This window comes from Lissotriton helveticus, chromosome 3_2 (assembly GCF_964261635.1).
Source record: "Lissotriton helveticus chromosome 3_2, aLisHel1.1, whole genome shotgun sequence".
Classification (NCBI taxonomy): Eukaryota; Metazoa; Chordata; class Amphibia; order Caudata; family Salamandridae; genus Lissotriton; species Lissotriton helveticus.
In genome coordinates, this window is record NC_136062.1 from 31,500,187 (window position 1) to 31,526,757 (window position 26,571).

Consider the following 26,571-nt stretch of genomic DNA (forward strand, 5'->3'; position numbering starts at 1 on the left):
CAGTATTGGATCTTCTCCATAGGCCATTATCTTCCAGCTTTGCCTAGAGACCAATGGGGCAGTGGGCAGTTAATACATTCTGACAATTGGGCAGATCTCAAAGAAAAACCAAAAGCTCTTTAAAGGCTTTCTTGTTTTTAACCTTAGGTTGCATAGGCAGAACACAAAACTAAGTGTAAAGGGGTTGCAGGGCAATGCATATACCAACCAACCATCACTTTCTGAAAAACAAAAGTAACTGAAAAACAAAAGTATTTCTAGCGTGTTTAAGTATTTGTCTTAGTAGCTGAGCCACTGAGGATAATGAAAAAAATCAATGAAGCGTTAGAAATATCCTTTGTAACTATCTGCATGAACCAAGAAAGAGAGGAGATAAAACACCGAAAGGCAAAGAAAGGTATCACTGCTAGTGTCGGAAGGTCGGCCATAAATAATTTCGAATCAAATTAATTTCTGATGCAAACTTTTCAAGGCAGCAGTCTAGCAAAATGATATTTACTTTGAATATAAAAATTACATGTTTTTCATTTCATGCTCTTAAAAAGGAAAATGCTTCTTACCAGTATGCATCTGTTCTTGGCATGTAGGGCTGCAGAACGACACACTGTTGCATTAGATCACTATCTGGTGGTGGGCCTGGATAGTTACACTTTGTTGTTGTCTTGGAAGAGTATTTGTCTGCTGGATAACTCCTCCCTTAGACTGTAGTGCGCATGGGCATCAACTCCATCTTCAGATTGTTTTCGCCATTGGGCAAATGATGGAGTTGTATGAGTACAGATAAAGATGACCATGTATTGTGTATCTAAATAAGATTCTACTGGAACAGACACAGGTAGCCGGGGAGGAGGGTGGGCGTGTGTTGTTCTGCAGCCCTACATGCCAAGAACAGATGCATACTTGTAAGTAGCATTTTCCGTTCGAGGCATATGGGCTGCAGACCACGCACTGTTGCATAGATTGCACAGCAGTTTCTCCCTTAGCGGTGGCCACCCGCATCTGTTGCAGTAGTTTGAAATAATGTTTTTAGTACAGCCTGGCCCACACTTGCTTGTTGTTTTGCCTGCACATCTACACAGTAGTGTTTTGTAAATGTGTGCGTAGTAAACCATGTAGCTGCTTTACAGATATCAACTAATGGTATGTTTCCTAAGAATGCCATAGTTGCTCCTAATTTACGGGTAGAATGAGCCCTAGGAGGAATGGATAAAGTGCGTTTTGCTTTTTGGTAGCAAATTTGAATACACTTAACAATCCATCTGGCAATGCCCGATTTAGAAATGGGATTGCCTTTATGTGGAGGTGAAAAAGGACACAAACAGTTGCTTAGTTTTACAAAAAGGTTTTGTCCTATCAATGTAGTAGAGAAGCGCTCTTTTTACATCTTGTGTGTGTAGCGCTCGTTCTGCAACCGTTTGCGGTTGTGGAAAAAATACTGGCAACTCAATTGATTGGTTGAGATGGAACGGTGAAATTACCTTTGGCAGAAACTTTGGATTTGTTTTAAGAACCACTTTATTGTGATGAAGTTGTATAAATGGTTCTTGAATTGTTAATGCCTGGATCTCACTTACTCTTCTTAGTGAGGTAACTGCTACTTGTCGGTTGTAGATGTGACTTCTTTGATTCACTGTAAACCTCAACTTGTGTAGCAGGCAGATTGTCTGATGTGTGTGCTGTACACATTGGTTGTATAACTTGGATTTTATTAACTAGTCGTCGAGATATGGGAAGACATGAATGTTGTCCCTTCTTAAGTGTGCTGCTACTGCTAGACACTTTGTGAACACTCGAGGTGCTGTTAATCCGAAGGGGAGTACCTTGAATTGGTAGTGCTGACCTTCTAGTACGAACCGTAGGTACTTTCTGTGAGATTGATGAATGAGAATGTGGAAGTATGCGTCCTTGAGGTCTAATGTGGCAAGGAAGTCGCCTTTCTCTAGTAACGGTAGAGCCTGTTGTAGTGTGACCATATGAAAATGGTCTGATTGTATGTACAGGTTTCGGGGTCTTAGATCTAGAATAGGTCTGAGAGATCCGTCCTTTTTGGGTGTGAGAATATAAAGAGGGTGTACCCCTGTGTTCTGATGTTCTTTTGGTACTGGTTCTATTGCATTCTTTTGCAGTAGAGATTCTACCTCTTGTCTTAGTAGTATGAGGTGTTTTTGTGACATGGGACGCGGTCTGGGTGGTATTGTGGGAGGAGTGGAAGTGAGCTCCAGGCAATACCCTGACTGAATTATTGGTCTCACCCACCTGTCTGTGGTGATGGAGTTCCAGAGAGGTAGGAACTGTTGTAACCTTCCCCGACTGGAGTGGAATGGTCTGGGGGGATGGAAGGGAAGTCACTGTTTGGGAGTAGAGGCATTGCGATTGTTGTTGCCTCTTACTCTACCCTTATTGTTGTTACCTCTATACCCTCCTCTATAATATCCCGTACTGGGGGAGGTTTGATTGGGCGCTTTGTAAGTAGAGGAGGTGTTGTCAGTCTGTAAACTCTTCTATATGAGGAGCGACGAAAGGAAGGTCTATGGGCTTGAGTTTGTAAAGCTCCCATTGATTTTTCCGTATCAGTATCTTTTTTCCCAGTGCACTGTCTACATTTGGACCGAAAAGATGTTGTTGGTCAAATGGTTGGTTTAAGATGCTGGCTTGTACTTCTGGTTTGAACCCAGAGATGCGTAGCCATGCATGTCTGCTCTAGATGCTGTGTCTGCAGTGTCTAGTGCACATCTTATGGAGGTATTTGTTATAACTTTGCCTTCTTGTATTAAATCAAAAGCCCTAGCCTTATATTGTTCTGGCAAGTGTTGCATAAGTGACTCTAACGCATCATAATGAGCTCTGTCATATCTTGCTAACAGAGCTGGAGTGTTAGCAATCCTTCATATATTGGCTGCTTGTGAGAGGGTGCATTTTCCTGAAGCATCCAAAAGCTTAGGCTCTTTGTCAGGGGGTGGAGCATCCCCTGTTGTCTGCGAGTTGGCTCTCTTTCTCGCATTTGACACTACCAGTGAGTCTAGTGGCAACTGTCCTTTAACCCCTTCCATGCTCATGACAAGGTCAGCTCGTCATGAGGCACACTGGAGCTGTGCTAATGATGAGCTGACCTTGTCATGAACAATGGGAATTGTAAAATATCAGCACCCAGCGGGAATTGCCTTAGCACCAATGTGGTTAATATATGCAGGATCAGATGGAGCCGCTTTGTATTTCTTTTCCAGTCTGGGGTTAATTACTCTGGCCCTGACTGGGTCTTTAAATATTTCTGGTGGGTGTCTTACCACTCCACTAAGTATTGGAAGTGTGGTTGTGGTCTTATGTGATGTTAACAGTGTGTCCATTAGAAAGTCTTCTTCTATTGGATCCGTATGTAAGTCTACTCCATGGAATGTAGCTGCTCTATGTATGAGCTGTGTGAACCCAATGGTGTCATATGGTGGAGATGGCTAGACTGGTATACATCGTCTTGTGGTAGATCTGGTGCATTATAATCGACCCATGGGTCACCTGATGGCCCAGCTATATCATCTGGGTCATTAATATCATCCATTTGATGATCACTCTCTACCTCTTTTGAGTAGGTATCCACATAATCCTCATCTTGTGGTATAAGGCTTTGTGTACTAGCTGGTGAATGCACAGGAGAGATATCTGCTGGTATTTCTACTTCTGTTGAAGGAATTCTTATAGGGGAAGTTTAAACATGCTTTTTTAGAGGAACTGCCGACGGTTTGGGATAGTCCATTTTCCTCTTTTCAGGCACTGTGTATACATGTCCAGTCTTTGGATGAATTTTGAAAGTCTTTTGCCTTACATCAGATTGGAAAAGCTCTTCTATTGGCAAATCCTTTTTCGGCGCCGATTTATCTTGTTTGGGGCCGACAGGTTTAGACTTTGCAGTGTCTATTGTCTTTGGAAAGGGTCTTGGTTTCGTTTCTGAAGACTTTTCTTGTTTTTTCTTTGTATCTGTGCTTTTTGGATCCGAAGCTTTTGTTCCCTGGTGTTTAGATTCATCTGCCTTTGGAACCGAAGTATGTTTCGGTATCGGAACTGCTTTCAGGTCCGCTTTTTTCGTTACCGGGGTCGTTTTCAGTTCGGTAACTTTGGGAACGTCTTTCGGTGCCGAACTTGGTTTCTGTTCGGTTACCTTCGGTACCGATGGATGTTTTGGTGCTGGCCTTGACTTCAGCTTAAGCACTTTTTGCTTTTCGGGACCGACAGACTGACTCGAGTGGAGGCTTTTTAGTGCCCTTCGCTGCCGAACCTGAAGGCGGGGCGTCGGAAGGTTTTGATCGGTGTGCACCCGGAGGTGGAGGTGGAACCAAAGCCTTTCCCGGTGTGGGGGGATGAACAGGGTCGACGCTCTTACTCACGACCTGTTGACCAGCTGGAAGAAGATCGTCATCTTCGGATCGATTGTCGTCTCCGGAAGCTGACTCCTCTGCTTCGGGAGACGTCTTCTTGCTATTCTTCGGCGTCTACCTCGATCGGCGCCTCGTCTATGATGAGGTCTGGTGTCGACGATGATGACTGTTCCATAGCTCTTTGAGCTCGACGGTCCCTGATTGTTTTCTTGGACTGGAACGAAGCGCGGGCCTCACAGTCTCGACTCTCGTGCTCTGGAGACAAGCACAGGTTGCAAACCTCATGAAGATCGGTGTGGGGAAACTTGTGTCCACACTGAGGGCACTTATTGAACGGTGTTTTTTCCATGAGCCAAAGGCCCAATGGCGCAGTTGGGCCCGACGAGCGCTGGAATCGAGAAGTGGAGCCTTTCTTCGACGCGTGCGACCGGAATCAGTGTCGAAGACGATGTTGATGTTGTAGACTGATTTATGGATTCGACAAGAGATCGGTAACGGGACCGAACGATAATCACATCTGAGCCCGATGGCGGAAAAAAAACAATCTGAAGATGGAGTCGATGCCCAAGCGCACTACAGTCTAAGGGAGGAGTCATCCACCAGACAAAGACTCTTCCAAGACAACAACAAAGTGTAATCATCCGGGCCCACCACCTGATGGTGATCTAATGCAACAGTGTGTGGTCTGCAGCCCATATGCCTCGAACACACAGTTCTTCTTTCCTTCTTCTTTCCTTCTGTTGGTCAGCATGATAACTTTAAAATGAGTAGCTTTACCTTTTTTTTCTGTGTGGCACTGTCTCAACAGGTATTGTATGCTGTATTCCACATTAACTTGGCAACAGGCCAATTTGTGAACAAAGATTTTAGCTGACTAAAACATGTAGTAATATTGCCTTCACATTATTATTATGCTGTTTCACCGTTGAGTTGTTGTATTGTGTTTGCTGTAGTGAGTTTAGCTACCTTGTCGGCTTCCCCTTCTCTCCCCATGTGTCTGTGTGCGTGGACCATCACGCACTGTTCTTGGTAGGTTGAAACTGACAGCTAAGCACTGAGGCCGGTGGCGGGCATTCTGAGGGAAGTGTTCGGATGTGTGGCTGATAAAACTTTGTGTTCATACCTGTGGTATTTACGTTCCATTTTTTGGCCATCAAAACTGAGAACAACCATGAGGATGCTCATACAGGTTCAATTGCTCCTTCCTTTTGCCATTTGTTCAGTACATCATTAACTTCCGTACATGCGGTAAAAGGTACAATGTGCACCCTTTGATTAAAGGGTATGGCTTTCTCTTTAAGTAAGATGAAGTGTTGGAAACCCTTCAACTGTTCCTACTTCTCTGTGAAGACGGACTCAAACTCACAAAGATTTGTGTCAGCAACAGTAAACGTGAGGAGTTTGCATGGGTTTCCTATCATAAGGAGTCTGCTGTTCAGACCAGCCCAGATACTGACACCAGGGTTGACAACATCTACTTTGGCATTTTAAAACTCAAAGTGGCAAAAAAGGCATTTTCAAGACGGATTTTGCAACTGCCATATGCACCGAATGTAATTTTACTTGCTTGCAATGCTTCCTTCTTTGGCAATATGTCATACTCCTACTTAGAGATAATTGTGATACCTGATCCAGTATCAACTAAAACCTCCATGCTCTGCTGATTAACTTGCACAATGTATCTCAGTATTGCCTAAGCACCTTTATCCAGAATTGCACCCATTAACATGTGATCATCAAGTTGCTCATCAATATTAGTGCATTCATTGTCATCTTCTTGGACACTAAATACTTTTTTTTAGGATGAACACTTGCCCGACCCACCTTCGCAAAGTAGTTCTTTTTGCCACATTTGGGACATTCTCTGGGACATTTCTTCTTGATGCTACGTGTTTGTTTGATCCACAACGGTAACATTCATTTTTGATAGATACCTCCCATTTGATTGTCTGCAGATTTCATATTCATCGTGATTATTAGTGTGCACAAGATTAAATGTCATTAGCTGTGCCTTGTTGTTACTTAAGCATGTTAATGCCTCATAACTTTTGTCAAGGGTAGGATTCTTGTGGAATAGCAACCTTTCTTGTGCTTTCACACGTGTCATGTGCATGACCACTTGGCCACGCATCATTTCATATGTTTTGTGCTGCAACACACACTTCAATAGTCATCTTGTGCCTAGTTCCTATAATGGAAATTATGACTTTCTATAATAATTTTGAGGGTTGGGTCAAAATATTCTTCCAATTTTTCACCTCAATGTAGTAATTCCAGGTTTCTTTTCCTTCAGGTTTTTCTATAGGTGTCACATTATCAAATAAACGTCTCCTTTCAGCGCCCAGACAGTGCTACAAAAGAACCTTTTTATGTTCAGCACTATATTCCATTCTGACAATTTTTACAAGCTGCATTCCTAAGCTTTTTATCCAATGCTTCCATCTTTCTCTGGGCGCACTTGGCAGCTCCAAAAGGTGGCTGTCATTGTTACTGGGTTCATTACTCCAACCATGGTAGGTAAGCCAATTAAAAGTCTCTATTATGGAATGTATTCCACAACCATGCAATATAGACTGATTTTGCAGCACAATTACAGGATGGAAGGCATGGCAATCAGCAGTACAGGTATTATGGAGATATTAAGTAGAATGTGCCAAGTGCAGCTTCGCCACAAAGTGGTTGCAAGGCTCAATGATGTGGTAATCGAACAACTGCAACAGGAGGACCTGCCCTACCAAGTTTAGCCAGATGAAGCAGTCAAAGAAAGCCAGAGGAAGCAGTGTGTAAGGAATAGCCGATGAGGTACACAGCCTGATCAGGAAATCAAAGGGGTGTTTCACTGACAATGAAGGTGGTCTGCATGGCATGACCATTACTGTATCCAGCCCCAAAGGGACCTGATGGAGACATGCCACAGAGTCCAACATTTGCAGGGCATCCACGGAGTGAGGTTAGGAAACATGTACTTGCCCGGAGGGTAGCAGTAAACATCAGCTTTTCCTGAGAACAGCAAGAAGGGCCATTACGGTAACACAGGGAAACAAACACGGAGTCAGAAAGATTAATAAAGTGCCAACACGTAGTCAAATGAAACAGTGGCAAAGTCACAGGAAATGGAATGAGCACCTCTGACCTACCAGTGAACGACAGGGGGAAGGTTCAGCAGGTACGACACGATCCTGCGCTCGTCGCCCAAACAGATCTGTAAAGACCACAGGAGCCACAGGTAGCAGCACAACATTGTATTAACCACATGTTCAAACACTTCTCTCAGAATGCCCACTGCCCGCATCACTCTTCAACTGTCATTACCAACATTCCAAGAAAATCGTCTGATGGTCTGCGTGACAAATGAGGGGGAGAGGGGAAACCGACAAGACGGATATACATCCTGACAAGTAAGCACAATACAACACTCAAGAGTGTGACAGCATAACAATAATGTTAAGGCAAATTACACATGTGTTATCCATGATGCTCACAAGCAGTACTGGATATTTTCACCTGGATAAATCATAAAGAACATGGATGGACAGTTAGGGGCATAGCTTAGTCAGTGAGATTTGGGGGAGGTATAAGTCCCAAATTTCCCAACTAAAAAAGCAGTGGGCAGGGTGAATAAGTGAGATGACCAAGTTTTGAGATCGAATGTTCCCAAGAAGAGCAGGGTCAGTGCTAAATTGCATTAGGTGGGCTTCTGAGGCTGATTTAGAGTTTAGCAGACAGATATGCTGTTGCAGCAATGTCGGAGCCTGCTGGCTGCCAAACTTAAGGGCTGCTTACCCAATTTGTAGTCAGGTAGAGAGCAAGTTTCATGCTAGAGTAAAATTTAGTTTTACTCCGCTGGTGTAAAACTTTCTCCAAACTCCAAATGGAGTAGGTGCTGTCGGAGTTACGCCATCCGACCGGCTTCCCTATTTAGAGTGGCCAGTAGGTGGCTTTATTTTTTTTACTGTCCGTCACTAAGGGACAGTTATAAAACTGAAGAATGACCCCCACAATAAGGTAGGAAACTCTTATGTTGTGGGGGTCATTCGTTTTTTTTTTTTATATATAAAAACAAGTTTCCACCTTGGAAGTTAGTTTTTGAAAAACTGAAAAAGATTGACACTCAGCTGTAGATTTTGATGGACTGGTCGGTCAAACTTTTGCTTCATTGATAGGAAACGCCATGACGGACGGCGGATATCGCTAAATTTGGTAGGTGGAATAAAGGCAGGGTGGCAAGATGTAAAGTCCTCTGCAAGCCTGTCTGCCTTTATTCAGCCTGACAAACCTTAAATCAGGCCCTCTGCTGAGAATGGCACAGTGAGCAGAAAAGGATGGATTGAAATGCTACACACAGGTATTGTCTGTGGTTACAATATTTGAAAGCTTTCTTCTTATCACATTTTGGGTGTGTGATTATCAGAGGTATACCTGGAAACCTGAGACTAGCGCAGCTTTCCAAGTATACTATTGCTAAAGTTTGAAAATTCCAAAAAGTAGTATATGTATGTATCTGTATATATATATATATATATATATATATATATATATATATATATATGATCGTGAGCAAGGTGGTGATACACCGAAACGCGTAGATCTAGCGCGCTGTTAGCCCTGTTATCGTGAAAATAAAGAAGATTTGAAAACTGTGATTGGGTGTGCGACCCGTTTTTCCCCTGGCTGGGAAAAGTTGGTGAATGTGGAGCGGCGTGGGTTCAGCCGCAGGATAACGCACCGACGTGAGCGCTGCATATCCCGAATTGGAACCAAACTGGAGAATATATATATATATACATACACACACACATACATATAAATACATACACACACACACACATATATATATATATATATATATACATATATATATATCTTCCGGTGTCTGTGTTTGGATGACGTGAAACCTGATCGTCGGGATGCTCATAAAACACCCATAGGTGTTAATCTGACTAGTCTTCTGTCATTTTTTAAGAAACAGAACAGCACTCTTCATAGTGTATATTAAATTTTATTAGCATGGCAGATCGCAAAAGTGCAGCATCAGACGCACATGGGCTTCAAAAACCTTCATCACGATATGCCGAAACGCGTCTGACGCTGCACTGTTGCTATCTGTCTTGCTAATAAAATTTGAATATACCCTACAAGGAGTGCTCTTCTCTTTCTGTAAAAATGACAGATGAATTGTCATTTTTTATATAACTGTTTTGTTGAAAGATATATATATATATATATATATATATATATATCTTTCAACAATATATATATATATATATATCTTTCAACAAAACAGTTGAAGACGCACTCGAAAAGCAGATGAATTGCAATGATTCTTTTGATAATAGGAAACTGGCATTTTCATTCAGATGCATTTCATTGCCTTACGCGTTTCAGAGCACAGGTCCTTGGTCACAGGCTCCATGATACGGCACAGATATAGTGGAAAGGCACTCCCCCTCTGCATGTTCATTGAATTGGCCATCAGTGGGCCTCACAGGTGAGTTCAACTAAGTGTTGCATGCTGGGATCAGTAGTGCACTTTCAAAATTCCTTTACCTTTACTAGGTATCGGATACAAAAACCGAACAGGTTAAAGTCGTCAGGGAAACAAGAAAAAAAATTGACCTAACAGACCTTACTCAGGCCCCTCCCCGACCCAACTACCAAGCCATCAACATTTATTTGAGGGGTTATCACTCCTGAATCCACTCCCCTCCCCCCTCAAAAGCTGTACAAGCTGTAAACTAGAGCTGAACTTTTTGTTCTCTGACCTGTGTATAATCTGCAGGTTATGGAGTGCAGTAGAATAAACTCTTCTTTTTGCACTTTCAAAGAGGATAAAAGGAGGTACCACCAGTGGCGGCCGGCACGGGTTCGGGGTGGAGGGTAGGGGGGGATATTGGGGAAAGGGGTTGTAAAAAATAATTTAAAAAATTGACCTCTTTGCCGCATATCTTTCCATCGTCGCAGCCTTGTGAGTGTTCTGAGCATAGTGGTTCGGTGCTCAGCCAGGAAATGTGAGCCTAGGCATGTTCTCTACCCTGGTTGTAATGCTGCCTGGATGGATAACATGCAAAGTACACATGACTCTTTGGCCAGCGCGAGAGGGCCAGCCAATCAGTCATTGCGCACTTACAGTGCGTGACCATTCCTCCCCCCTGCTCTGAGAACAGGGCAGCCCGCCCTGCAAAGACACCGCAGTAGGAATAAATTAAATGCTCATAACAAGGAGTTATTATCATTTTATTTTTCCTTTATTTCCAATGCTGAAAGCAGAGGGGCGACGCCACTGGGTACCATGGCACTGGGGACTAGGACCACCTGCTATTTGTGTTGCTAGTATTCCACAAAACCACACGAGCAAGCACTATAAATAACAAAATTATATTTATAAACCAAGGGGCCTACTACATTTCAGTTAGAGAGGTATCCCGAGGGATAGCATGACGCACAAATACCGATTTTACATGGTGCAGGCCCTGCACAAATTCCCCAATTCCAGGCACAGTAACTCAATATAATCCGTAATCTGGGCGGGGAGGGGGCATTGGACATCCTGTTCGGAATTGAGAATTCCAGCACTAGTGTCTCTTCTTCTATTTATCAGGGACCTTATCTACTAGGGTCGAGTGCATACCACAAAAGCGAACTTGAAGCTGCTTTGGTCGTAGTATGAAGCAGAAATAGTTATCAATCAATTGCTTTTGTATACATACTTACTTTACTGGAACAGACTTCTTCTATTCTATGTTTAGGTATTTGTACTGCACATATACCCTTGCACATTATCCCTTGCACATTATCCCTTGCAAGGCATAAAGCTTGTTTGATTAGGTAGTTATTGCAATTGTATCATTTAAGCAGCACTTCTTGCCCTTGAAGTTGTGAAGCACCAATCTGCTTCCAGTTTCTGGGAATCCTTGGCGTGCACGGATGAAAGGATGTTGGTTGCAGTTGCGTCTAAGTAGAAAGAGCTGGGAGAGGTGTCTGAGGTTTGGAACTGTGATCCAAGCAGGACACGTGAAGTATTGCTCCATTAAAGCTTCTGTGTCTCCGCACAATATTATGAGAGGAGTATAGTAGGAAGGCAGGATGCCTGCTTGCATTTACTGACCAGTGATTTTTCGGAGTCTCCTTCATTTGGTATTATGTTTCAGAAAACTGCAAAGCATTTATATCCCTTCTAAATTCAAGGCGGTTTTCTGATTATCCTAGTTGTCTGCGTGCCCCAGAGATTACAATTCTTTACAGAGGAAGACTGCCCATCCAGTTGAGTCTTTTTATAAAGTGACCAATCAATAGGTATTATATTCTGGATCCGAGTCCTCCTTCAGCAGTAGAATCTGATCTTTAATTGATTGAAGTTGGGTCGTGGTCTGTGGATCACCCAGTAGGCTTGAAAAAGATTCTTTTAGCCATTGGGAGCCAGTGTAAACTGTTAAAAGGGACATGATGTAGTTGCACCTGCTTTATTATTCTAGACCCACTGCAATTTGCAGATTAAGCATCTTGGGGGTCCCGTATAAAGCGCATTTGCATAATCCTTGCAAGACAGCACTAGAGCTCTAAGAGGTCATGCTCCGGCACAGTATTGTCATGGTGAAGAATGCATTTTTTGTTACTTGGCTGACCAGAGTTTCAAGGGGTAGGGAGTCGATGATCAGACCTAGGTGTTTTACTTGTGGAGAGTGTTTGATGGCAGTTTGATTTCTACACTTTAGACTGTGGAGGAGGTCAGACCTTTGTAATACACCCCAGGAAGAATGTTAAAAAGCGGTCAGCACAGCTACAGCAATTAAGATTGAAATTGTAAACAATTTCTTGCTGCTGCAACAGGTAAACTTTAAAAAAGTAAAATTGAGACTTAGGAACACCTATTTGGTTAGCAAATGGTGGTACTCAGAATGAAAGTCAGTGACAATTTGGATTCTCTCTACAAGATAAGTCTTGATCCAACTAGTAACGGTGCCTTAAATTCTAGTGTTAATCAACCTGAAGTGTAGTAGCTGATGCTCCACAGTGTCAAAAAGCCAATAGGCAGTAAAAGAGGAGGAAGGGGGCTATTTTACTGGAATCTACCATATTCTTCTGGTCATTACAGATTGAAAGTAACATTGATTCAGCTACTCTTTCATGGCAGAAACCATTCTGATTGCAAAGAAGGGTACCTTTCAAATGATTTTCTCAAAGCAATGGACCATTGGTTATTGGCCTATAGTTTGCTGGATCAATGTAATTAAGCCCTTGTTTCTCAAGTATCAGCTGAATATTAGATATTTTTAGATTGGTGGAGAACTTTCCAGATGAGGGATGAGTTCATGGTTGCTATAACTTAGGAGGAGGCAAAACTACAAGGATGTTTTCTGAATATGTTTGGGGGACCTGGGTCAGTTGGAGATTATTCAATGAGCGTAGACTGTATCAGCTAAATAGGATTTTATCAATCATGCTGTAATTGTAGAGCTCAACTTATCACCTGTGAGAGTATACAGGCGCTAGGCTGTGCTTTTCAGTCAAAGGCCAGGTCTTGAACTTCGTCCTGAAGTCTGTCAGCGAGGTTGATGTTTGGAGGTTTAGGGGGAGGGCATTCCAGGACTTGGCCGTGAGGTGGAAGAAGGAGCGTCCTCCGGTGTGGCAGTGACAGAGTCTGTCCGGGAGCGAGGTGGGCGTTGCGAAGGTTCCTGGAAGGTTCGTAGAAGTTCAAGCAGTGATTCATAAATGCAGATCCTTGGACATGGAGGTCTTTTTAGGCGTGGATCAGAAGTTTGAAAAGGACTCTTTTTTTTAGATGGGGAGCCAGTGGAGGTCTCTCAGGTGCTGGGTGCTGTGTGTGCTTTTGAACTGGTTGAGGATCAGTCTGTCTGCTGTTTTCTTTAGTCTTTTCATGAGTTTGCTGGTGATGCCTGTGAAGAGTGTGTTGCAGTTTGAGCTTTTGTAAATATGTTTACTTTCATTTCCCACTAGCCCCATGTTTGAAAATAGTAGCACCATATGGCTCAAATTGAAAATATGCTAATGTTTAGCAGTGCTTCTCTCCCACTTACCCAACAAAACGTCTGATTTTGCTCAGAAATGTATAACTGTTTCGAGTACAATCGGGAGAATGACTTCTTCAGTTCTGATGCTAGGCCAGATGTTTTGATTTAATTTAAGTAATATATGTAGATACTTGTAGGGGGGTTTCACCAGCCCTACTCATCTGATGGTTTGTTGTGTCAATCACGGTGCCCTCTAAAAAAACCCAGGTGCCCTTAATAAACCCAAGTGAACAACTCAGAGGTGCTGAGACCAAAGGTAACCTTAATCTGCTGTTATTTCTACTTCCTCCCTAAATCGATGGGGATTGGCAGGAGCAGAAAGTATTTTTAAATTCTGAGACGAGAATTACCTCTACCGTTGGGTCACTACAGAACGTCCCCCCTTAGCGCCTGTTTTTTGCGCCAACCAGGCAAGACTCTGGATTATACTTCTCTGGTGATTGTCCCACTTTGGGAGGCTCAGTAGGTAGATGCCTGTTTCCTACTGGCAAAAAAGAAACATTTTGCCACCCTCGGCAAGCAATTCGGACTTTCAGGGGAACACATTAAGAGTCCAAACAGCAGAACTGGATATCTATTAGAAGCAAGTGTGGACAGTCTTGCTCGTCATTGGCTAACTGTTTTTTAATAATTCTTCGCAGTGGGCCTCTTCAGCCTCCTTCTTCGAATAGCGAGCTCTCCCACCACCGCTTAAATGTAATAGCTCACTCGCCCACCCACCCACCCCAATACTTTGTTTAGTGGACCCTTACTACTATTGGTCCTGCACACAGTCAAGAAAATTGTACCCACAAACATACTGCTGGCGCACACAGAGGAAAATATTTAGAGGAACCATTGGTTAGAATACATGTGACTCTACAGTAAGTTAAAACTACTGGTATTTCTCCCTCCCTGTAGGCTCAACTCTACTAATGATCTGTGGCCCCATCTATTTAGAATCAATTTAAATGGTTCACTGGGCACATCTGCAACAGACTTCAAAATCAAAATCAAATATTGATATGTGGCTGCGATGCCAGCGGGTGGGGAAACTGGACTAGAAGGTATGAAAAAGCCTGTGTAAGAGACTATTATGCTCCAGTGGAATCATGCTGGTGAGGTTGTTGGTAACATCCACTGGCTGCGATGACAACTTATTCCAACACCGCCAGGAGAAAGCGAGTTGTGGGTCAGTGGCAACGGTGTCAGCAGAGGTAAGTGAAAAACTCAAGCAGACAGCTCGAATGTCATCAGGTGGATGGATGGCAGCAGGTTTGCAGAAGCATGCATTGAAGATATTTCTAGGGCTCATGCTGCAACAGGTTGACCAAGCATGGGGAATAAAGAGGTATCACCCTCGGTTCAATGTATCCACAGTAAAGCACTAATCACAACTCTCAAAATACTTAACTGTTACACATTAATGCAAAATTAAGTAAACCTCTACCATTTATTTCTCAGCAAAGGCCAATCAAAACACAGTGAAAGTTATGTTAGTCATGTTTCTGAAAGTCTCTTATGTCTTTGTCCACTGAAATGAGTTAAATCTCCATCTACCCAGGCGTAAACAAGTATTGAAGTGTGGCTTCGGGAAAGGTGATATTCGACGAGCAGCTGTTAAAGATGGTATGGTCTGGTGTGCATGATTCTACTGGATCAGAATTATTTGCTAAAGCACAAATGACAACACCACATTTACATTCCATAGCAGTGATAAATAAATTGTAATGTCTCTTTGAACATACCTCCTCATCACCTTCATTTTTCTGGTGTTCCTCCATGAGCAGTTGTGTATTCCCTCGTCTCTCTGTTACCTTCAACCCAACCCCATCCAATTCATTGAGCAGAACAGAAAGAACCCTCTCCTGCACACCATGTCCAGTGTGGCCAACAGAACGCGAACCTAGGATGGAATCAATCTCATCGAGGAATACAATTGCTGGAGCACTTGCTCTGGCTTGCCGAAAGACCTGATAATTCAAGATGGAAACATTATTTGTCATTAATAGCTTGCTCAGTCAGCTCAAACAATCTTTCATCATATAGGTTGGGATTTTTCATTTAAAAAGAACTTCCAAGTATTTCAGATAGGTTAAGAATTAAATAACAATGATTGTGATGCACTGGATGCTCATAAAAGTGCAGACATCAGTTAATTCAAATTGCACTACTCGAATACCAGATTTGACTGTACAACAGAGTAAGGGCCATGACATGACACACACATTTAGAAGAAATAAAATAACATATATTTAAAGAATAACCAGGGTCTTTCATGTACAACATTTGCTTTTATGACGTATACGAACGCTCGAAAGATAGAGGCCCAGATATATTAACGGGCCCTGTTGCAGTGCTGCATTACATGTGAATAGCTCACCGTTGGAAGAAGTCCAATGCTTTGCCCTCTCACCAATGTAAAATGGGCACAAGCATGGGCGTCCGCAGGGGAGGGCAAGGGGGGGCACTTGCCCCCCCCTGGAACACCGGTTCGTCACTATTAATAGCCCCCACAGTGGTGTTTGTCTGCAGGGCCGTCAATTTTAAAAGCGTGAGAAAGCACTTGCAATGACGGTCCTGCTTGATGAGCGGGAAAACTGATGCTGATGGGCAAGAGAGAAGGTCCGGGCCTGGCTGCTCACACAGCTTGAAGCAGTGACGCACCTAGAGTCGAATTTCGGGTGGGGATCACATTTTTCAAGCTAAGGAAGAGTGGAGCTCCAGCCAGGGGCCCTAGGAAGGGGTGAAAACCATCAAAGCCTCATTAACGCGGCACCGAATTACACAATTCGCCCAAAGATGCAATGGGTGTGTCTGCTTGTTTTTTGCGAGATCAATTGGAAAGTCCTTCTGTGCACTCGTGATTTATTCGTACTCAAGCTATATTCCTTTCTTTTGTTGGTGCTGCTACATCCTGGTACCTACTCTTTAGGTGCCCTTTCGTATACCCTATCGTGTGTGGTGCAGACACTGCTGTTCCGATGGATGTGTGCACTTTTCAGCGAATATTAAAGTTTCATCAATTTCTTTTCCATGGTAATAATCAGTTTTAACTCTTTTTCAGTTGTCAACAAAATATTTTAATTCATATTTTGGTTTCCATTGTTAACTGTTGTTATACGTTTTTTAATATATCCATTATTTCTAAAATAAAATATTGGATATATTTAAAAACAGTTAACAATGGAAACCAAAATATGAATTAAAATATTTTGTTGACAACTGAAAAAGAGTTAAAACTGAACAGAAGTGTCTGCACCACACACGATATGCCTGTTTTTTGCACCATAAGCACTGCATATGAAGGGTCTGCATATGAGATGGATTAAAGAGTTTACGCCTTGAGCTCCAAAGGGGTAGTCCCTCATGTTCATTGCAGCATCGAGTGTAGCCCCTGGACCACTGTCTGTACTCACTGTCGCCTGCCATGATTCACGAAGGGAAAGATGTCCCAAAGGGACAACTTTTCTTTTCTGAATCATGTACCAACTGCAGCTCAGTGTTGGTATCAGATCAATGGTTTGTGAATGCCATTGCGTTTGAAAACCATTGATATATGTCATTGTAAATTGCAATTTGAAGATAGCACCCTTTCCACTGCCCCTCCAAATTCCAATATGAAGTAAGATGCAGAACCCCTTTTGTCATTCATGAAGGTTATACACAACTCTAAAAAGGGGTTTTGCAGTAGCAACCACTGTGATGCTGCAAATTGTAAGCTTTATGACCACAACATCCTTTTGTATTTGAGGGCCCTAGTTATTTAGATAAAGCAGGATGTGCAGTGAAAGGAATGACGTTACAAATGAGTAGTGCCTTTAATGCTCTGGAAATGCTAGGATCTCCAATCTACCTCTCTACCTCTACCTCTACCTCTCTCTCTCTCTCTCTACCTTTCTCTCTACCTTTCTCTCTACCTCTCTACCTCTCTCTGTACCTCTCTGCCTCTATCTCTCTACCTCTCTCTCTACGTCTCTCTCTTTATGTCTCTCTTTACCTCTACCTCTCTCTCTACACCTCTCTCTACACCTCTCTACCTCTCACTATCTCTCTCTCTACGTCTGTCTCTCTCTACGTCTGTCTCTCTCTACCTCTCTCCCTCTACCTCTCTCTCTCTACCTCTCTCTCTCTACCTCTCCCTCTCTATCTCTCTCTCTCTCTCTACCTCTCTCTCCACCTCTCTCTCTACCTCTCTCTCCACCTCTCTCTCTACCTATCTACCTCTCTCTCTCTACCTCTCTCTCTACCTCTCTCTCTACCTCTCTCTCTACCTCTCTACCTCTCTCTCTACCTCTCTCTCTACGTCTCTCTCTCTATGTCTCTCTTTACCTCTACCTACCTCTCTACACCTCTCTCTACACCTCTCTACCTCTCTCTCTACCTCTCTACCTATCTCTCTACCTCTCTCTACCTCTCTCTCTACGTCTCTCTCTCTATGTCTCTCTTTACCTCTACCTCTACCTACCTCTCTACACCTCTCTACCTCTCGGTATCTATCTCTCTCTCTCTCTCTCTACCTCTGTCTCTCTCTACCTCTCTCTCTCTACCTCTACCTCTCTCTCCACCTCTCTCTCTACCTCTCTCTCTCTACCTCTCTCTCTCTACCTCTCTCTCTCTACCTCTCTCTCTCTACCTCTCTCTCTCTCTACCGCTCTCTCTCTACCGCTCTCTCTCTACCTCTCCCTCTCTACCTCTACCTCTCTCTCTACTTCTCTCTCTCTACCTCTCTCTCTCCACCTCTCTCTCTCTCCACCTCTCTCTCTCTCCACCTCTCTCTCTCTCCACCTCTCTCTCTACCTCTCTACCACTACCTCTCTACCTCTACCTCTCTCTCTACCTCTCTCTCTCTCTCTCTACCTCTCTCTCTCTACCTCTACCTCTCTCGCTCTACCTCTCTCTCAATCTCTCTCTACCTCTACCTCTCTCTAACTCTCTCTCTTCACCTCTCTCTCTCTCTCCACCTCTCTCTCTCTCTACCTCTCTACCTCTACCTATCTCTCTACCACTCTCTCTCTACCTCTCTCTCTCTCTACATCTCTCTCTCTCTACCTCCCTCTCTCTCTACCTCTACCTCTCTCTCTCTACCTCTCTCTCTCTCTACCACTCTCTCTCTCTCTCTCTCTCTCTCTCGACCTCTACCTCTCTACCTCTCTCTCTCCTGCTCTCTCTCTACGTCTACCTCTCTCTCTACCCCTCTCTACCTCTCTCTCTCTACCTCTCTCTCTCTCTCTACCACTCTCTCTCTCTAGACCTCTACCTCTCTACCTATCTCTCTCCTGCTCTCTCTCTACGTCTACCTCTCACTCTCTCTACCACTCTCTCTCTCTCTAGACCTCTACCTCTCTACCTATCTCTCTCCTGCTCTCTCTCTACGTCTACCTCTCACTCTACCTCTCTCTACCTCTCTCTCTCTCTACCCCTCTCTCTCTACCTCTCTACCTCTACCTCTCTACCTCTACCTCTCTCTACCTCTCTCTCTACCTCTCTCTCTACCTCTCCCTACCTCTACCTCTCTCACTCTACCTCTCTATCTCTATCTCTCTCTCTAACCCTCTCTATACCTCTCTACCCCTCTCTACCTCTCTCTCTACCTCTCCCTCTCTCTATCTCTCTCTACCTCTACCTCTCTCTCTCTCTCCCTCTCTACCTCTCCCTCTACCACTCTCTCTCTACCTCTCTATCTCTACCTCTACCTCTCTCCCTCTACCTCTCTCTCCCTACCTCTACCTCTCCCTCTCTCTCTACCTCTCTCTCTACCTCTATTACTCTACCTCTCTCTCTCTCTCTACCTCTCTCTCTCTCTCTACCACTCTCTCTCTCTCTCTCTACCTGTACGTCTCTCTCTACTGCTCTCTCTTTCTCTCTACCTCTCTCTCTCTCTCTCTCTCTCTCTCGCTCTACCTCTCTCTCGCTCTACCACTCTTTCTCTCTCTACCTCTCTACCTCTTCCTCTCTCTCTCTACCTCTCTCTACCTCTCACTCTACCCACTCTACCCCTCTCTACCTCTCTCTCTTCCTCTCTGTCTCTACCTCTCTCTCTCTACCTCTCCCTCTACCTCTTTATCTCTTTACCTCTCTCACCCTCTCTACCTCTCCCACTCTCTCTCTACCTCTACCTCTACACCTCTACCTCTCTCTCTACCTCTCTCCCTCTAACTCTCTCCCTCTCTCTCTCTCCCTCTCCCTCTCTCTCTCTCCCTCTATCTCTATACCGCTCTCTACTTTTATACCTCTACCTCTCTCTCTACCTCTCTCTCTCTCTCCCTACCTCTACCTCTTTCTACCTCTCTCTCTACCTCTCTCTCTCTACTTCTCTCTACCTCTGTCTCTCTACCTCTCTACACCTCTCTCTCTCTACCTCTCAACAAGTTGAATTCCGGGAAGCCCAAACCATCAGTATTTCAAATCTGCGCATGAAACGTGGGTAGGATGAGCCGTGCAGCTCAGAAAGGGATGTTCTTTTTACATCATTTGTATTTAATAGAATTGGGAAGCAGGAGAGCAGTCTCACAGTTGAGATAGCGATTAACATACACTGGTGACAGCTTTTGAATTGGCTTTAAAACCATTCACTGCTTGTCATTTAAAAAAAAAAAAAAACAGCATTGACATAGCCAATAGGTCTCCCCTTTGGGACCTTATAAGTGTTTAGTTGTCTAGTACAATATCCTTGGTGCAACAACTTCAAGTGCTGCATGGCTAAACACTTATAAGGTCCCAAAGGCGAGACCTATTGGCTATGCCAATGCTTGCTTGTTTTTTCCTCTGTTTCATTGTGGTTGCCAGGTAATCTGCTGTGAAGCCTCACATGATTTTTCTCCCACCCCATGGGTTTCTTTGTTTATTTAAGCTCTTTGTCTTATTAGATTTTTTTATTTGTTTATTTAATACTTGTGCTCAATCATGTCGGAGGATGGTGATGAAGTAAAAATGTTGCCCCCCCCTGGAAAAATTTCTGCGGACGCCAAGGGCAGTGTGCGATTGGAAAGCCCATCAAATTATGAGGTAGCAATCACGTGTGTGCTTCATTGTGCATAACAGTGAAATCAATGACAGAGCCCAGTAGTAGACAAAAGACCATCACTTCAGCATTTGCAATGTATTGCAACACCTGTCACTCAGAAGGATAAGGTAACCAATGCAACTCACACTGGCATATTGTACAAAGGACATTACAGTTGGTGGACAGAGCATAAAGAAGTCCATGGAACGGCTGCCTGCTCTTCTAGATGCCTAAGTGCAGTAGTTTGCAGACGTCCAGTGAAACACACCAAAAATGGACAAGTTGACATCTGCTCTTTGCAGCCAAAGACCATTCAATGCTTTGCAAATGCAGCAGCACTCAGAGAGTATCTCATTTACAATGAAGGTATGCTCAATGATAAGTCCCTACGGCAGGAAAATTGAAAAGACTTGCGATGTGTGCATTACAATTGTGGATTACAGTGGACATTTATAGATTAAGTATTGTAACTCTGCAGTTGCAGCATGAGTAAGGTAGTGCTGCATCTTGTTCTACTGTCCTGGAATATGGACCCTGTCCCCAATTTGAATGCAGCAGAGGGAACAAACCATGTACTCAGGTAATATCCAATAGAGCAGATCTGAAACTGATCTTGCTTAATGGCATCACCAACAATATATACTGTGTTAAAGCAAACGTTATACAAGGCTTAGGTGAATTTTCGTACAATTCAGTGCTTGCACTAGGTAGCATCAAAACCCCTTACATAATTACAGAAGACTCCTGCTTGAAAACACTGAGAATAAGCCTAAGAATGCGAGAGAATGTATTTTTCTTTCTAAAGTTTGGTACGCACACTTTTGGCCATTTGAACGAACTAGTACATATGAAAATATACGCAAATTCATTCAGATGTGTAGTGTTAACTGTAAATTGGAGGTAGTCAGAAAATATAGGTAGTACTTCTGTTGAGAAATAAGTGTTACATATCCTAAAAAATTCATTGTAGAAAGAAAGTTTAGGGGTCTTGTATGTCAGATTTTAGACTGAAATATTCAAACCGTGGTAATTGCTCTGTTATTTCCAAGTTGTTTAATAAATGAACTGCTCGGTTGTCTAGAAAACCAAACTGTTTGCATGCCAACATTCAATGAAGTTAGGTATCTGGTACGGCTAGGACTGCACACACTGTTCATATGTCTTTTCAAAGATTAACAGATCCTCTTGCGTTAATCACTGAGATATGTTACTGGGGCTCACGTGCCTCTGTCATAACGGTTAACAGGGCTTGGGAATACAGCTTTTCATTCTCGTGGTGCTACAAATACAGTAAATATGATGGCTTCATTTAATGGTACTCTTATCGACTAATCTTATCTTTTACGGTTGGTTTAGTCAACAATTTTTGGATACAAAGCAGTGACTTGGTGGTCACACACAGCAGCCCGCAGCAAGTGTTTAATGTGCTGATCTTTCTTACCTGATGTAGCTTATTTGATTAATGAAGCAAAATCACTGGACTTTCTTCATGATTTTGAGTGCGGCATCCACAAACATGCCAATACTATTGTAAACATGCTTGATTATTGGATTTTCCACCTTTGGAACTTTAAATCTTGTATTCCCCAAGACAGCTGTGACATGGTATTACAGATTCTGATTTTGCCATAGTCCGAGTTAGGTAAGACGATTGGGCTGCTCTTTTAAAGTTTCAATGACTCCTGTCAAGTCGGTGCTCCATGTCTCACCAGGCTGGACAAAAGCACCAGAAAGTAGGATTCTATTAATCATGGTCTAAGAAGATTGCATTAGCTGCTTTCAGAGGCTAAGACTCTACTCAATTTAACCTATCAAATATTTTGAGCCTTTAATTTAAAGACCCCACACTTCACCACTCATTTGGTTAAAACTATAGTAATTTCCTTGTGTCAAAGCGAAAGTGGAATATCTAAAAAAAATGCAAGACATGCTTAAACAAAAATCTTGCAATAATCCTTTTGCAGCTTCAGGTGTCTAGAAGTCTTAGTCATATTGCTTTTGGAGAACTTCCTGAAATCATTCATCTTTCATTTCGTGAGGATAACAAACTTGCATGCCAGGACCATTCTTTTTGAAATATGTATTGACTTCTCATCCCTAAAAGAGGATATCAGAATCTATGACACGCTAATACTGTTCGGGGGAAGGGCCAGCTATTTACACAACCATTGCCCCAGGCCATGTTCCCATTTTTTGTCATGTGAGTTGCTTCTTATTGCAATTAAAGCTTGGAAAGTCCTCCGAGCTAATCTCTGCAACATTCCTTGGTTTCTATTCCGTTAGGAACATTTTCCTATGTCATTCCAAAACATTATTGTGTAACCTGGGTACTTTGTGGCAGTATGATTCCTAAAGATGGGCTTGCGGGCACCCTTTCAGTGGTGTGCTGTATTTTGTCAATAAATCCATTCATCCGGCTGGCTGGTATACAGCATCTCTTTATCATTTCTCTATATGCAAAAGTTTGGGGCTTGGATGGTGTATGCATTTAGTAGGTACAATTCTTGAGAAAAGATGTGATATTAGAATATGCACATTTGTGATGGATGTGCGGACATCTAGCTGTATTTTATCAGGATAATAGTCATTCAACAGTAAAAAAAAGTCACACCTTGTTGACTGGTACCATGTTCTTGTACTGAGTGACAGTTGATAGTTTCAGATTCATCTGGGAATCAATGACTACAATGACAACGACAACTTGAAAAAGTGAAAGGCAAAAGAGAAAAACGATGAAGATTCTGAAGAAACATGAATGAAGCAGCAAAGTCATATGAGTTAAGGATTACTTTAAAAAAAGAAAAAGGAGGGTGAGAAGGATAAGAAGTAAACATCTTCCTAGGAGCTTCCTAACAAAACGTCAACCACAAGAAAACGCATATAGGAAAATGATGGAATCACAAAGGGTTCAAGTCGAACTTTTACATTCTGGAGTTATTTATTAAACATAATTGAACTCTTTATTTGCTGCCTTCTTTGATTCAGCCCTTAAAAGACAATGACTACAGCAGTTAAGGAAATGTGCCTTTTACAGGATATGAAATTTGGTAACAAGTCAACACATGTTTTAGCAAGTAAATTAGATTCCAGCCAAATGTTTACTGTACCACAGAGGTGTATAAAGTAGGAGAAATGCTACCAATATGAATACCCAGAGTGTGTGATGGTCTGCATCCAAGGTTGGTCGGCTCTCAAATGCTCAAAAGTAAGACTACAGCTAACTTGTATGAACCTCTGGGGGCCAAAGAAAGCAACAAGACGATTGGTAGCTCCGACACCAAAGGCTGCTCTTTTTAAAAGTACCATACACAGGGCTGACTTTTTTTCCCCCACAAGGACAAGCCTTTTTTGTTTTAAATAAAAGTACACCTCAGAATTACAGCATTTACTTCTACGATGAAACACCTGACTGGTAACATCGTCAACATCCCATCCCTCCTCTGAAGAAGCAACATGAGGTGTACCGTTACCTATCTTTTCCTTCAGGAGCCAATTGCTACACCTCCCTCTGTCCATAAGCTATGGCTCATATAGGTGGGCTCCTTAGGTAGGGCTAATGCGAAGGTTTGAAAGAACTCACTAACCTGCCTTGCAGTGAAACGCCTACTGCACACTTTGAAATGCTGTGCATGTAAAGATCACAGAATCTGAGTAATTATGAAAGCACCTCACTGAAAATTATGCAAGCAGTGTGTACTTCGTTGTGAAGGGCTGGCTACAAGAGACAACTTAAAGCAACAAACAAACCTGGGCCAGAGTTTTCTCAGAATCTCCGACATACGGTGAAAACAGGTCGGCACCACTGATGGACAGGAAGGAGCAATGACAACTTGTAGCTGCAGCCTTCACTAATGTAGTTTTGGCACATCCAGGAGGTCCGTAAAGAAGAATACCCGTTGGAAGGGTCAACCCCATCCTCACAAAGGCTTGTGGGAACTTCATAGGCCATTCAATGCTCTGTGAACACAAAGGAATATTGCACGGTGTACATTTGCTTTGGAACTTTAACCAATAATGTTATAATGTGCAGTAAAATATACACATCATATATCACATTGCAGCTCTCCTGTTATATACACATTACAATAGATTCATCCTGCTCCTTTCTTTATAGATATTATATAATATAGATATATTACCTGAACAACATTAGTTTCGATACTCTTGCAGAAGACAAATCCACTGAAGTTTATATTTCAATGAGCTGAATATTCTAAAATGTTTACGGATCATCCCTTTATTAGACCTTTATTTATCAAACCTTATTTAACCACAAAATCAAAGTTTTCTACTAGTGCATATAATCCCAGTCAAGAAGGTACCTTTCCATAACAAGCATTGGCAAAACCAACAGGTCTGGTCTTGGACACCAGTGTTTTGTCTCTTGTACTTCCTATTTTGTTCTCTCATAGGTTTTGCAAAACTATACTGTTAGGGTAGTTGCTATGTTATCTAATATTTAAAAAAATGGCTAAAGGCAAAATATTTTTTGGCCTAAAAAACACAGACACATTACCAAACTTGTGTCCCTGTCACTGAGAGGAACTACTGTGTGGGTGGATGTATTCTTTGTGGAAAATGCAGCATGCGGTAATTCACGGAGAATTCAGCCAATGGCAGAAGTGGACTGGCTCATTTCCCCATGAAGCATGCTGCAGAGAGTGCGAAAAAATGTGAATTACATAACTGACTAATGGAAGATGTCTGTCTGTAAACCCCTATAATTATGTGATACATACACATTGAGTAAATTGAAAAGGTCTTGATAAATAGTAAACAAAAAAGCCAATCGATCTGGCGTTGGCTGCCAGCCTTTAACCTTTGCTAATGGTTTTTTATAACGTTTGTGTAAATCTTTGTTACAAATAGTGTTGAAAAGATATAGAGGCTTGCAAAAACAGGTAGAGAGGACTGTATAAACAGTCACACAGATAGCTATACATAGGGTTGCATAGCTAGAGAGCATTGCATAGACAGAGCCAGAGCCATGCATACATACAGTGGAGCATCCCTGTGCAAGTAGTGATAGAGAGGTGAATACACTCATACATGTCTTGGTCTTTGAGGTGAATACACTCATACATGTCTTGGTCATGACTTGTCCAATTATGGCCTTAAAGGCCAACTGGATAAACTCTCTGTGGGGGCGTCTCATCTTGCAGACTCCTAGCACCATGTAAATAGTTTTTATCTGTGTTAGTAATAGAAAATGCTTCTGAGGTTTCCTGAACTAGTTATGAGTCATAAAACATTTACCTTATAAGGAAGAAGTGCTAATGGCCATCAATCAAAGTTCAGCAGAAGGCTCTATCAGGAAACCTGCTGCCTGGGCGGCTCAGAACATTGTGCCCTTTGATTAATTTTGTGAAGCGGCAAGTCAACATATTTTTCTGTCCTCTGCAGCTCAATTGCATTTTTTAAAATGACATTTTATAACCAATTGTGCATTTTTAACAAATAAATGATGAATGCAATGAAATCCCTTGGTCAAAATCTATTGGTCAAAATGTATCTTTACAAAATACTCACACGCTTTTCTACAACTAAGACTAACAACTGGTTATTTGTTATTTATTTAGGCTCAGCAAGAAGCATGTTTTACATTTAATATGCTGATAAGGCATGGAGAAACAAATAGTTTTCTTTCTTATATTTTTCTCATGTTTGTTAAAACATTCAGAAAGTTCTGAGAGAAAGCTTTTGTACTCCAGGAACAAAATGTGGGCCGAGAGAGAATTCTGTAGCAGCGTTTCAAACCAGAAATCGGAGCTAAAATGTTTCAGTCCTGCTTGGAAATACTGACTTAATTCCCATCCCTGCCGAATATACTTCTGAGATTGAAGCAGAATGCTCGGACACAGTGGCTCCTTCAGGACTCCAAGAAATGAGATCCTCTTTGGCCCGATCACTTTAACTTATTTTTGTACATATGCAAATTCAACCCACAAGCTTAACCAGCTCCAGCGTGATCTAGTGCAAAGGATGTCGTGCACATTAAAATGATCAAGGAGGCTGTAGCAGTCTGCGTAGAGTTGCCGAGCACTCGCAAGGAAACAAAGAACCTTTTGTCGAAAAACCATGAATAAAAAGCAACTGTGTTCTAAACTAGTGGTACTACTAAATGTTGGGATGATCACATTGTGCACAGAAGTAAATGCTGTCACTCAGATTGGTGAGAGCCAGTGAGAGC

The 26,571-nt window shown here is 42.5% G+C and overlaps 1 protein-coding gene across 2 annotated transcripts in view; it reads right to left on the reverse strand.

Moving 5' to 3' along the window:
* Positions 1–26,571, reverse strand: part of AFG2B (AAA ATPase AFG2B) — a 270,060-nt gene that overhangs the window by 91,970 nt on the left and 151,519 nt on the right. For both annotated transcript variants that reach the window (XM_078684773.1, XM_078684772.1), the window contains exons 6-7: positions 24,129–24,338; positions 15,124–15,348 (exon numbers count right to left, since the gene is read on the reverse strand). In XM_078684773.1, coding sequence (XP_078540899.1) covers positions 15,124–15,348; positions 24,129–24,338 — 435 coding nt within the window. The remainder of the gene's footprint in view (positions 1–15,123; positions 15,349–24,128; positions 24,339–26,571) is intronic.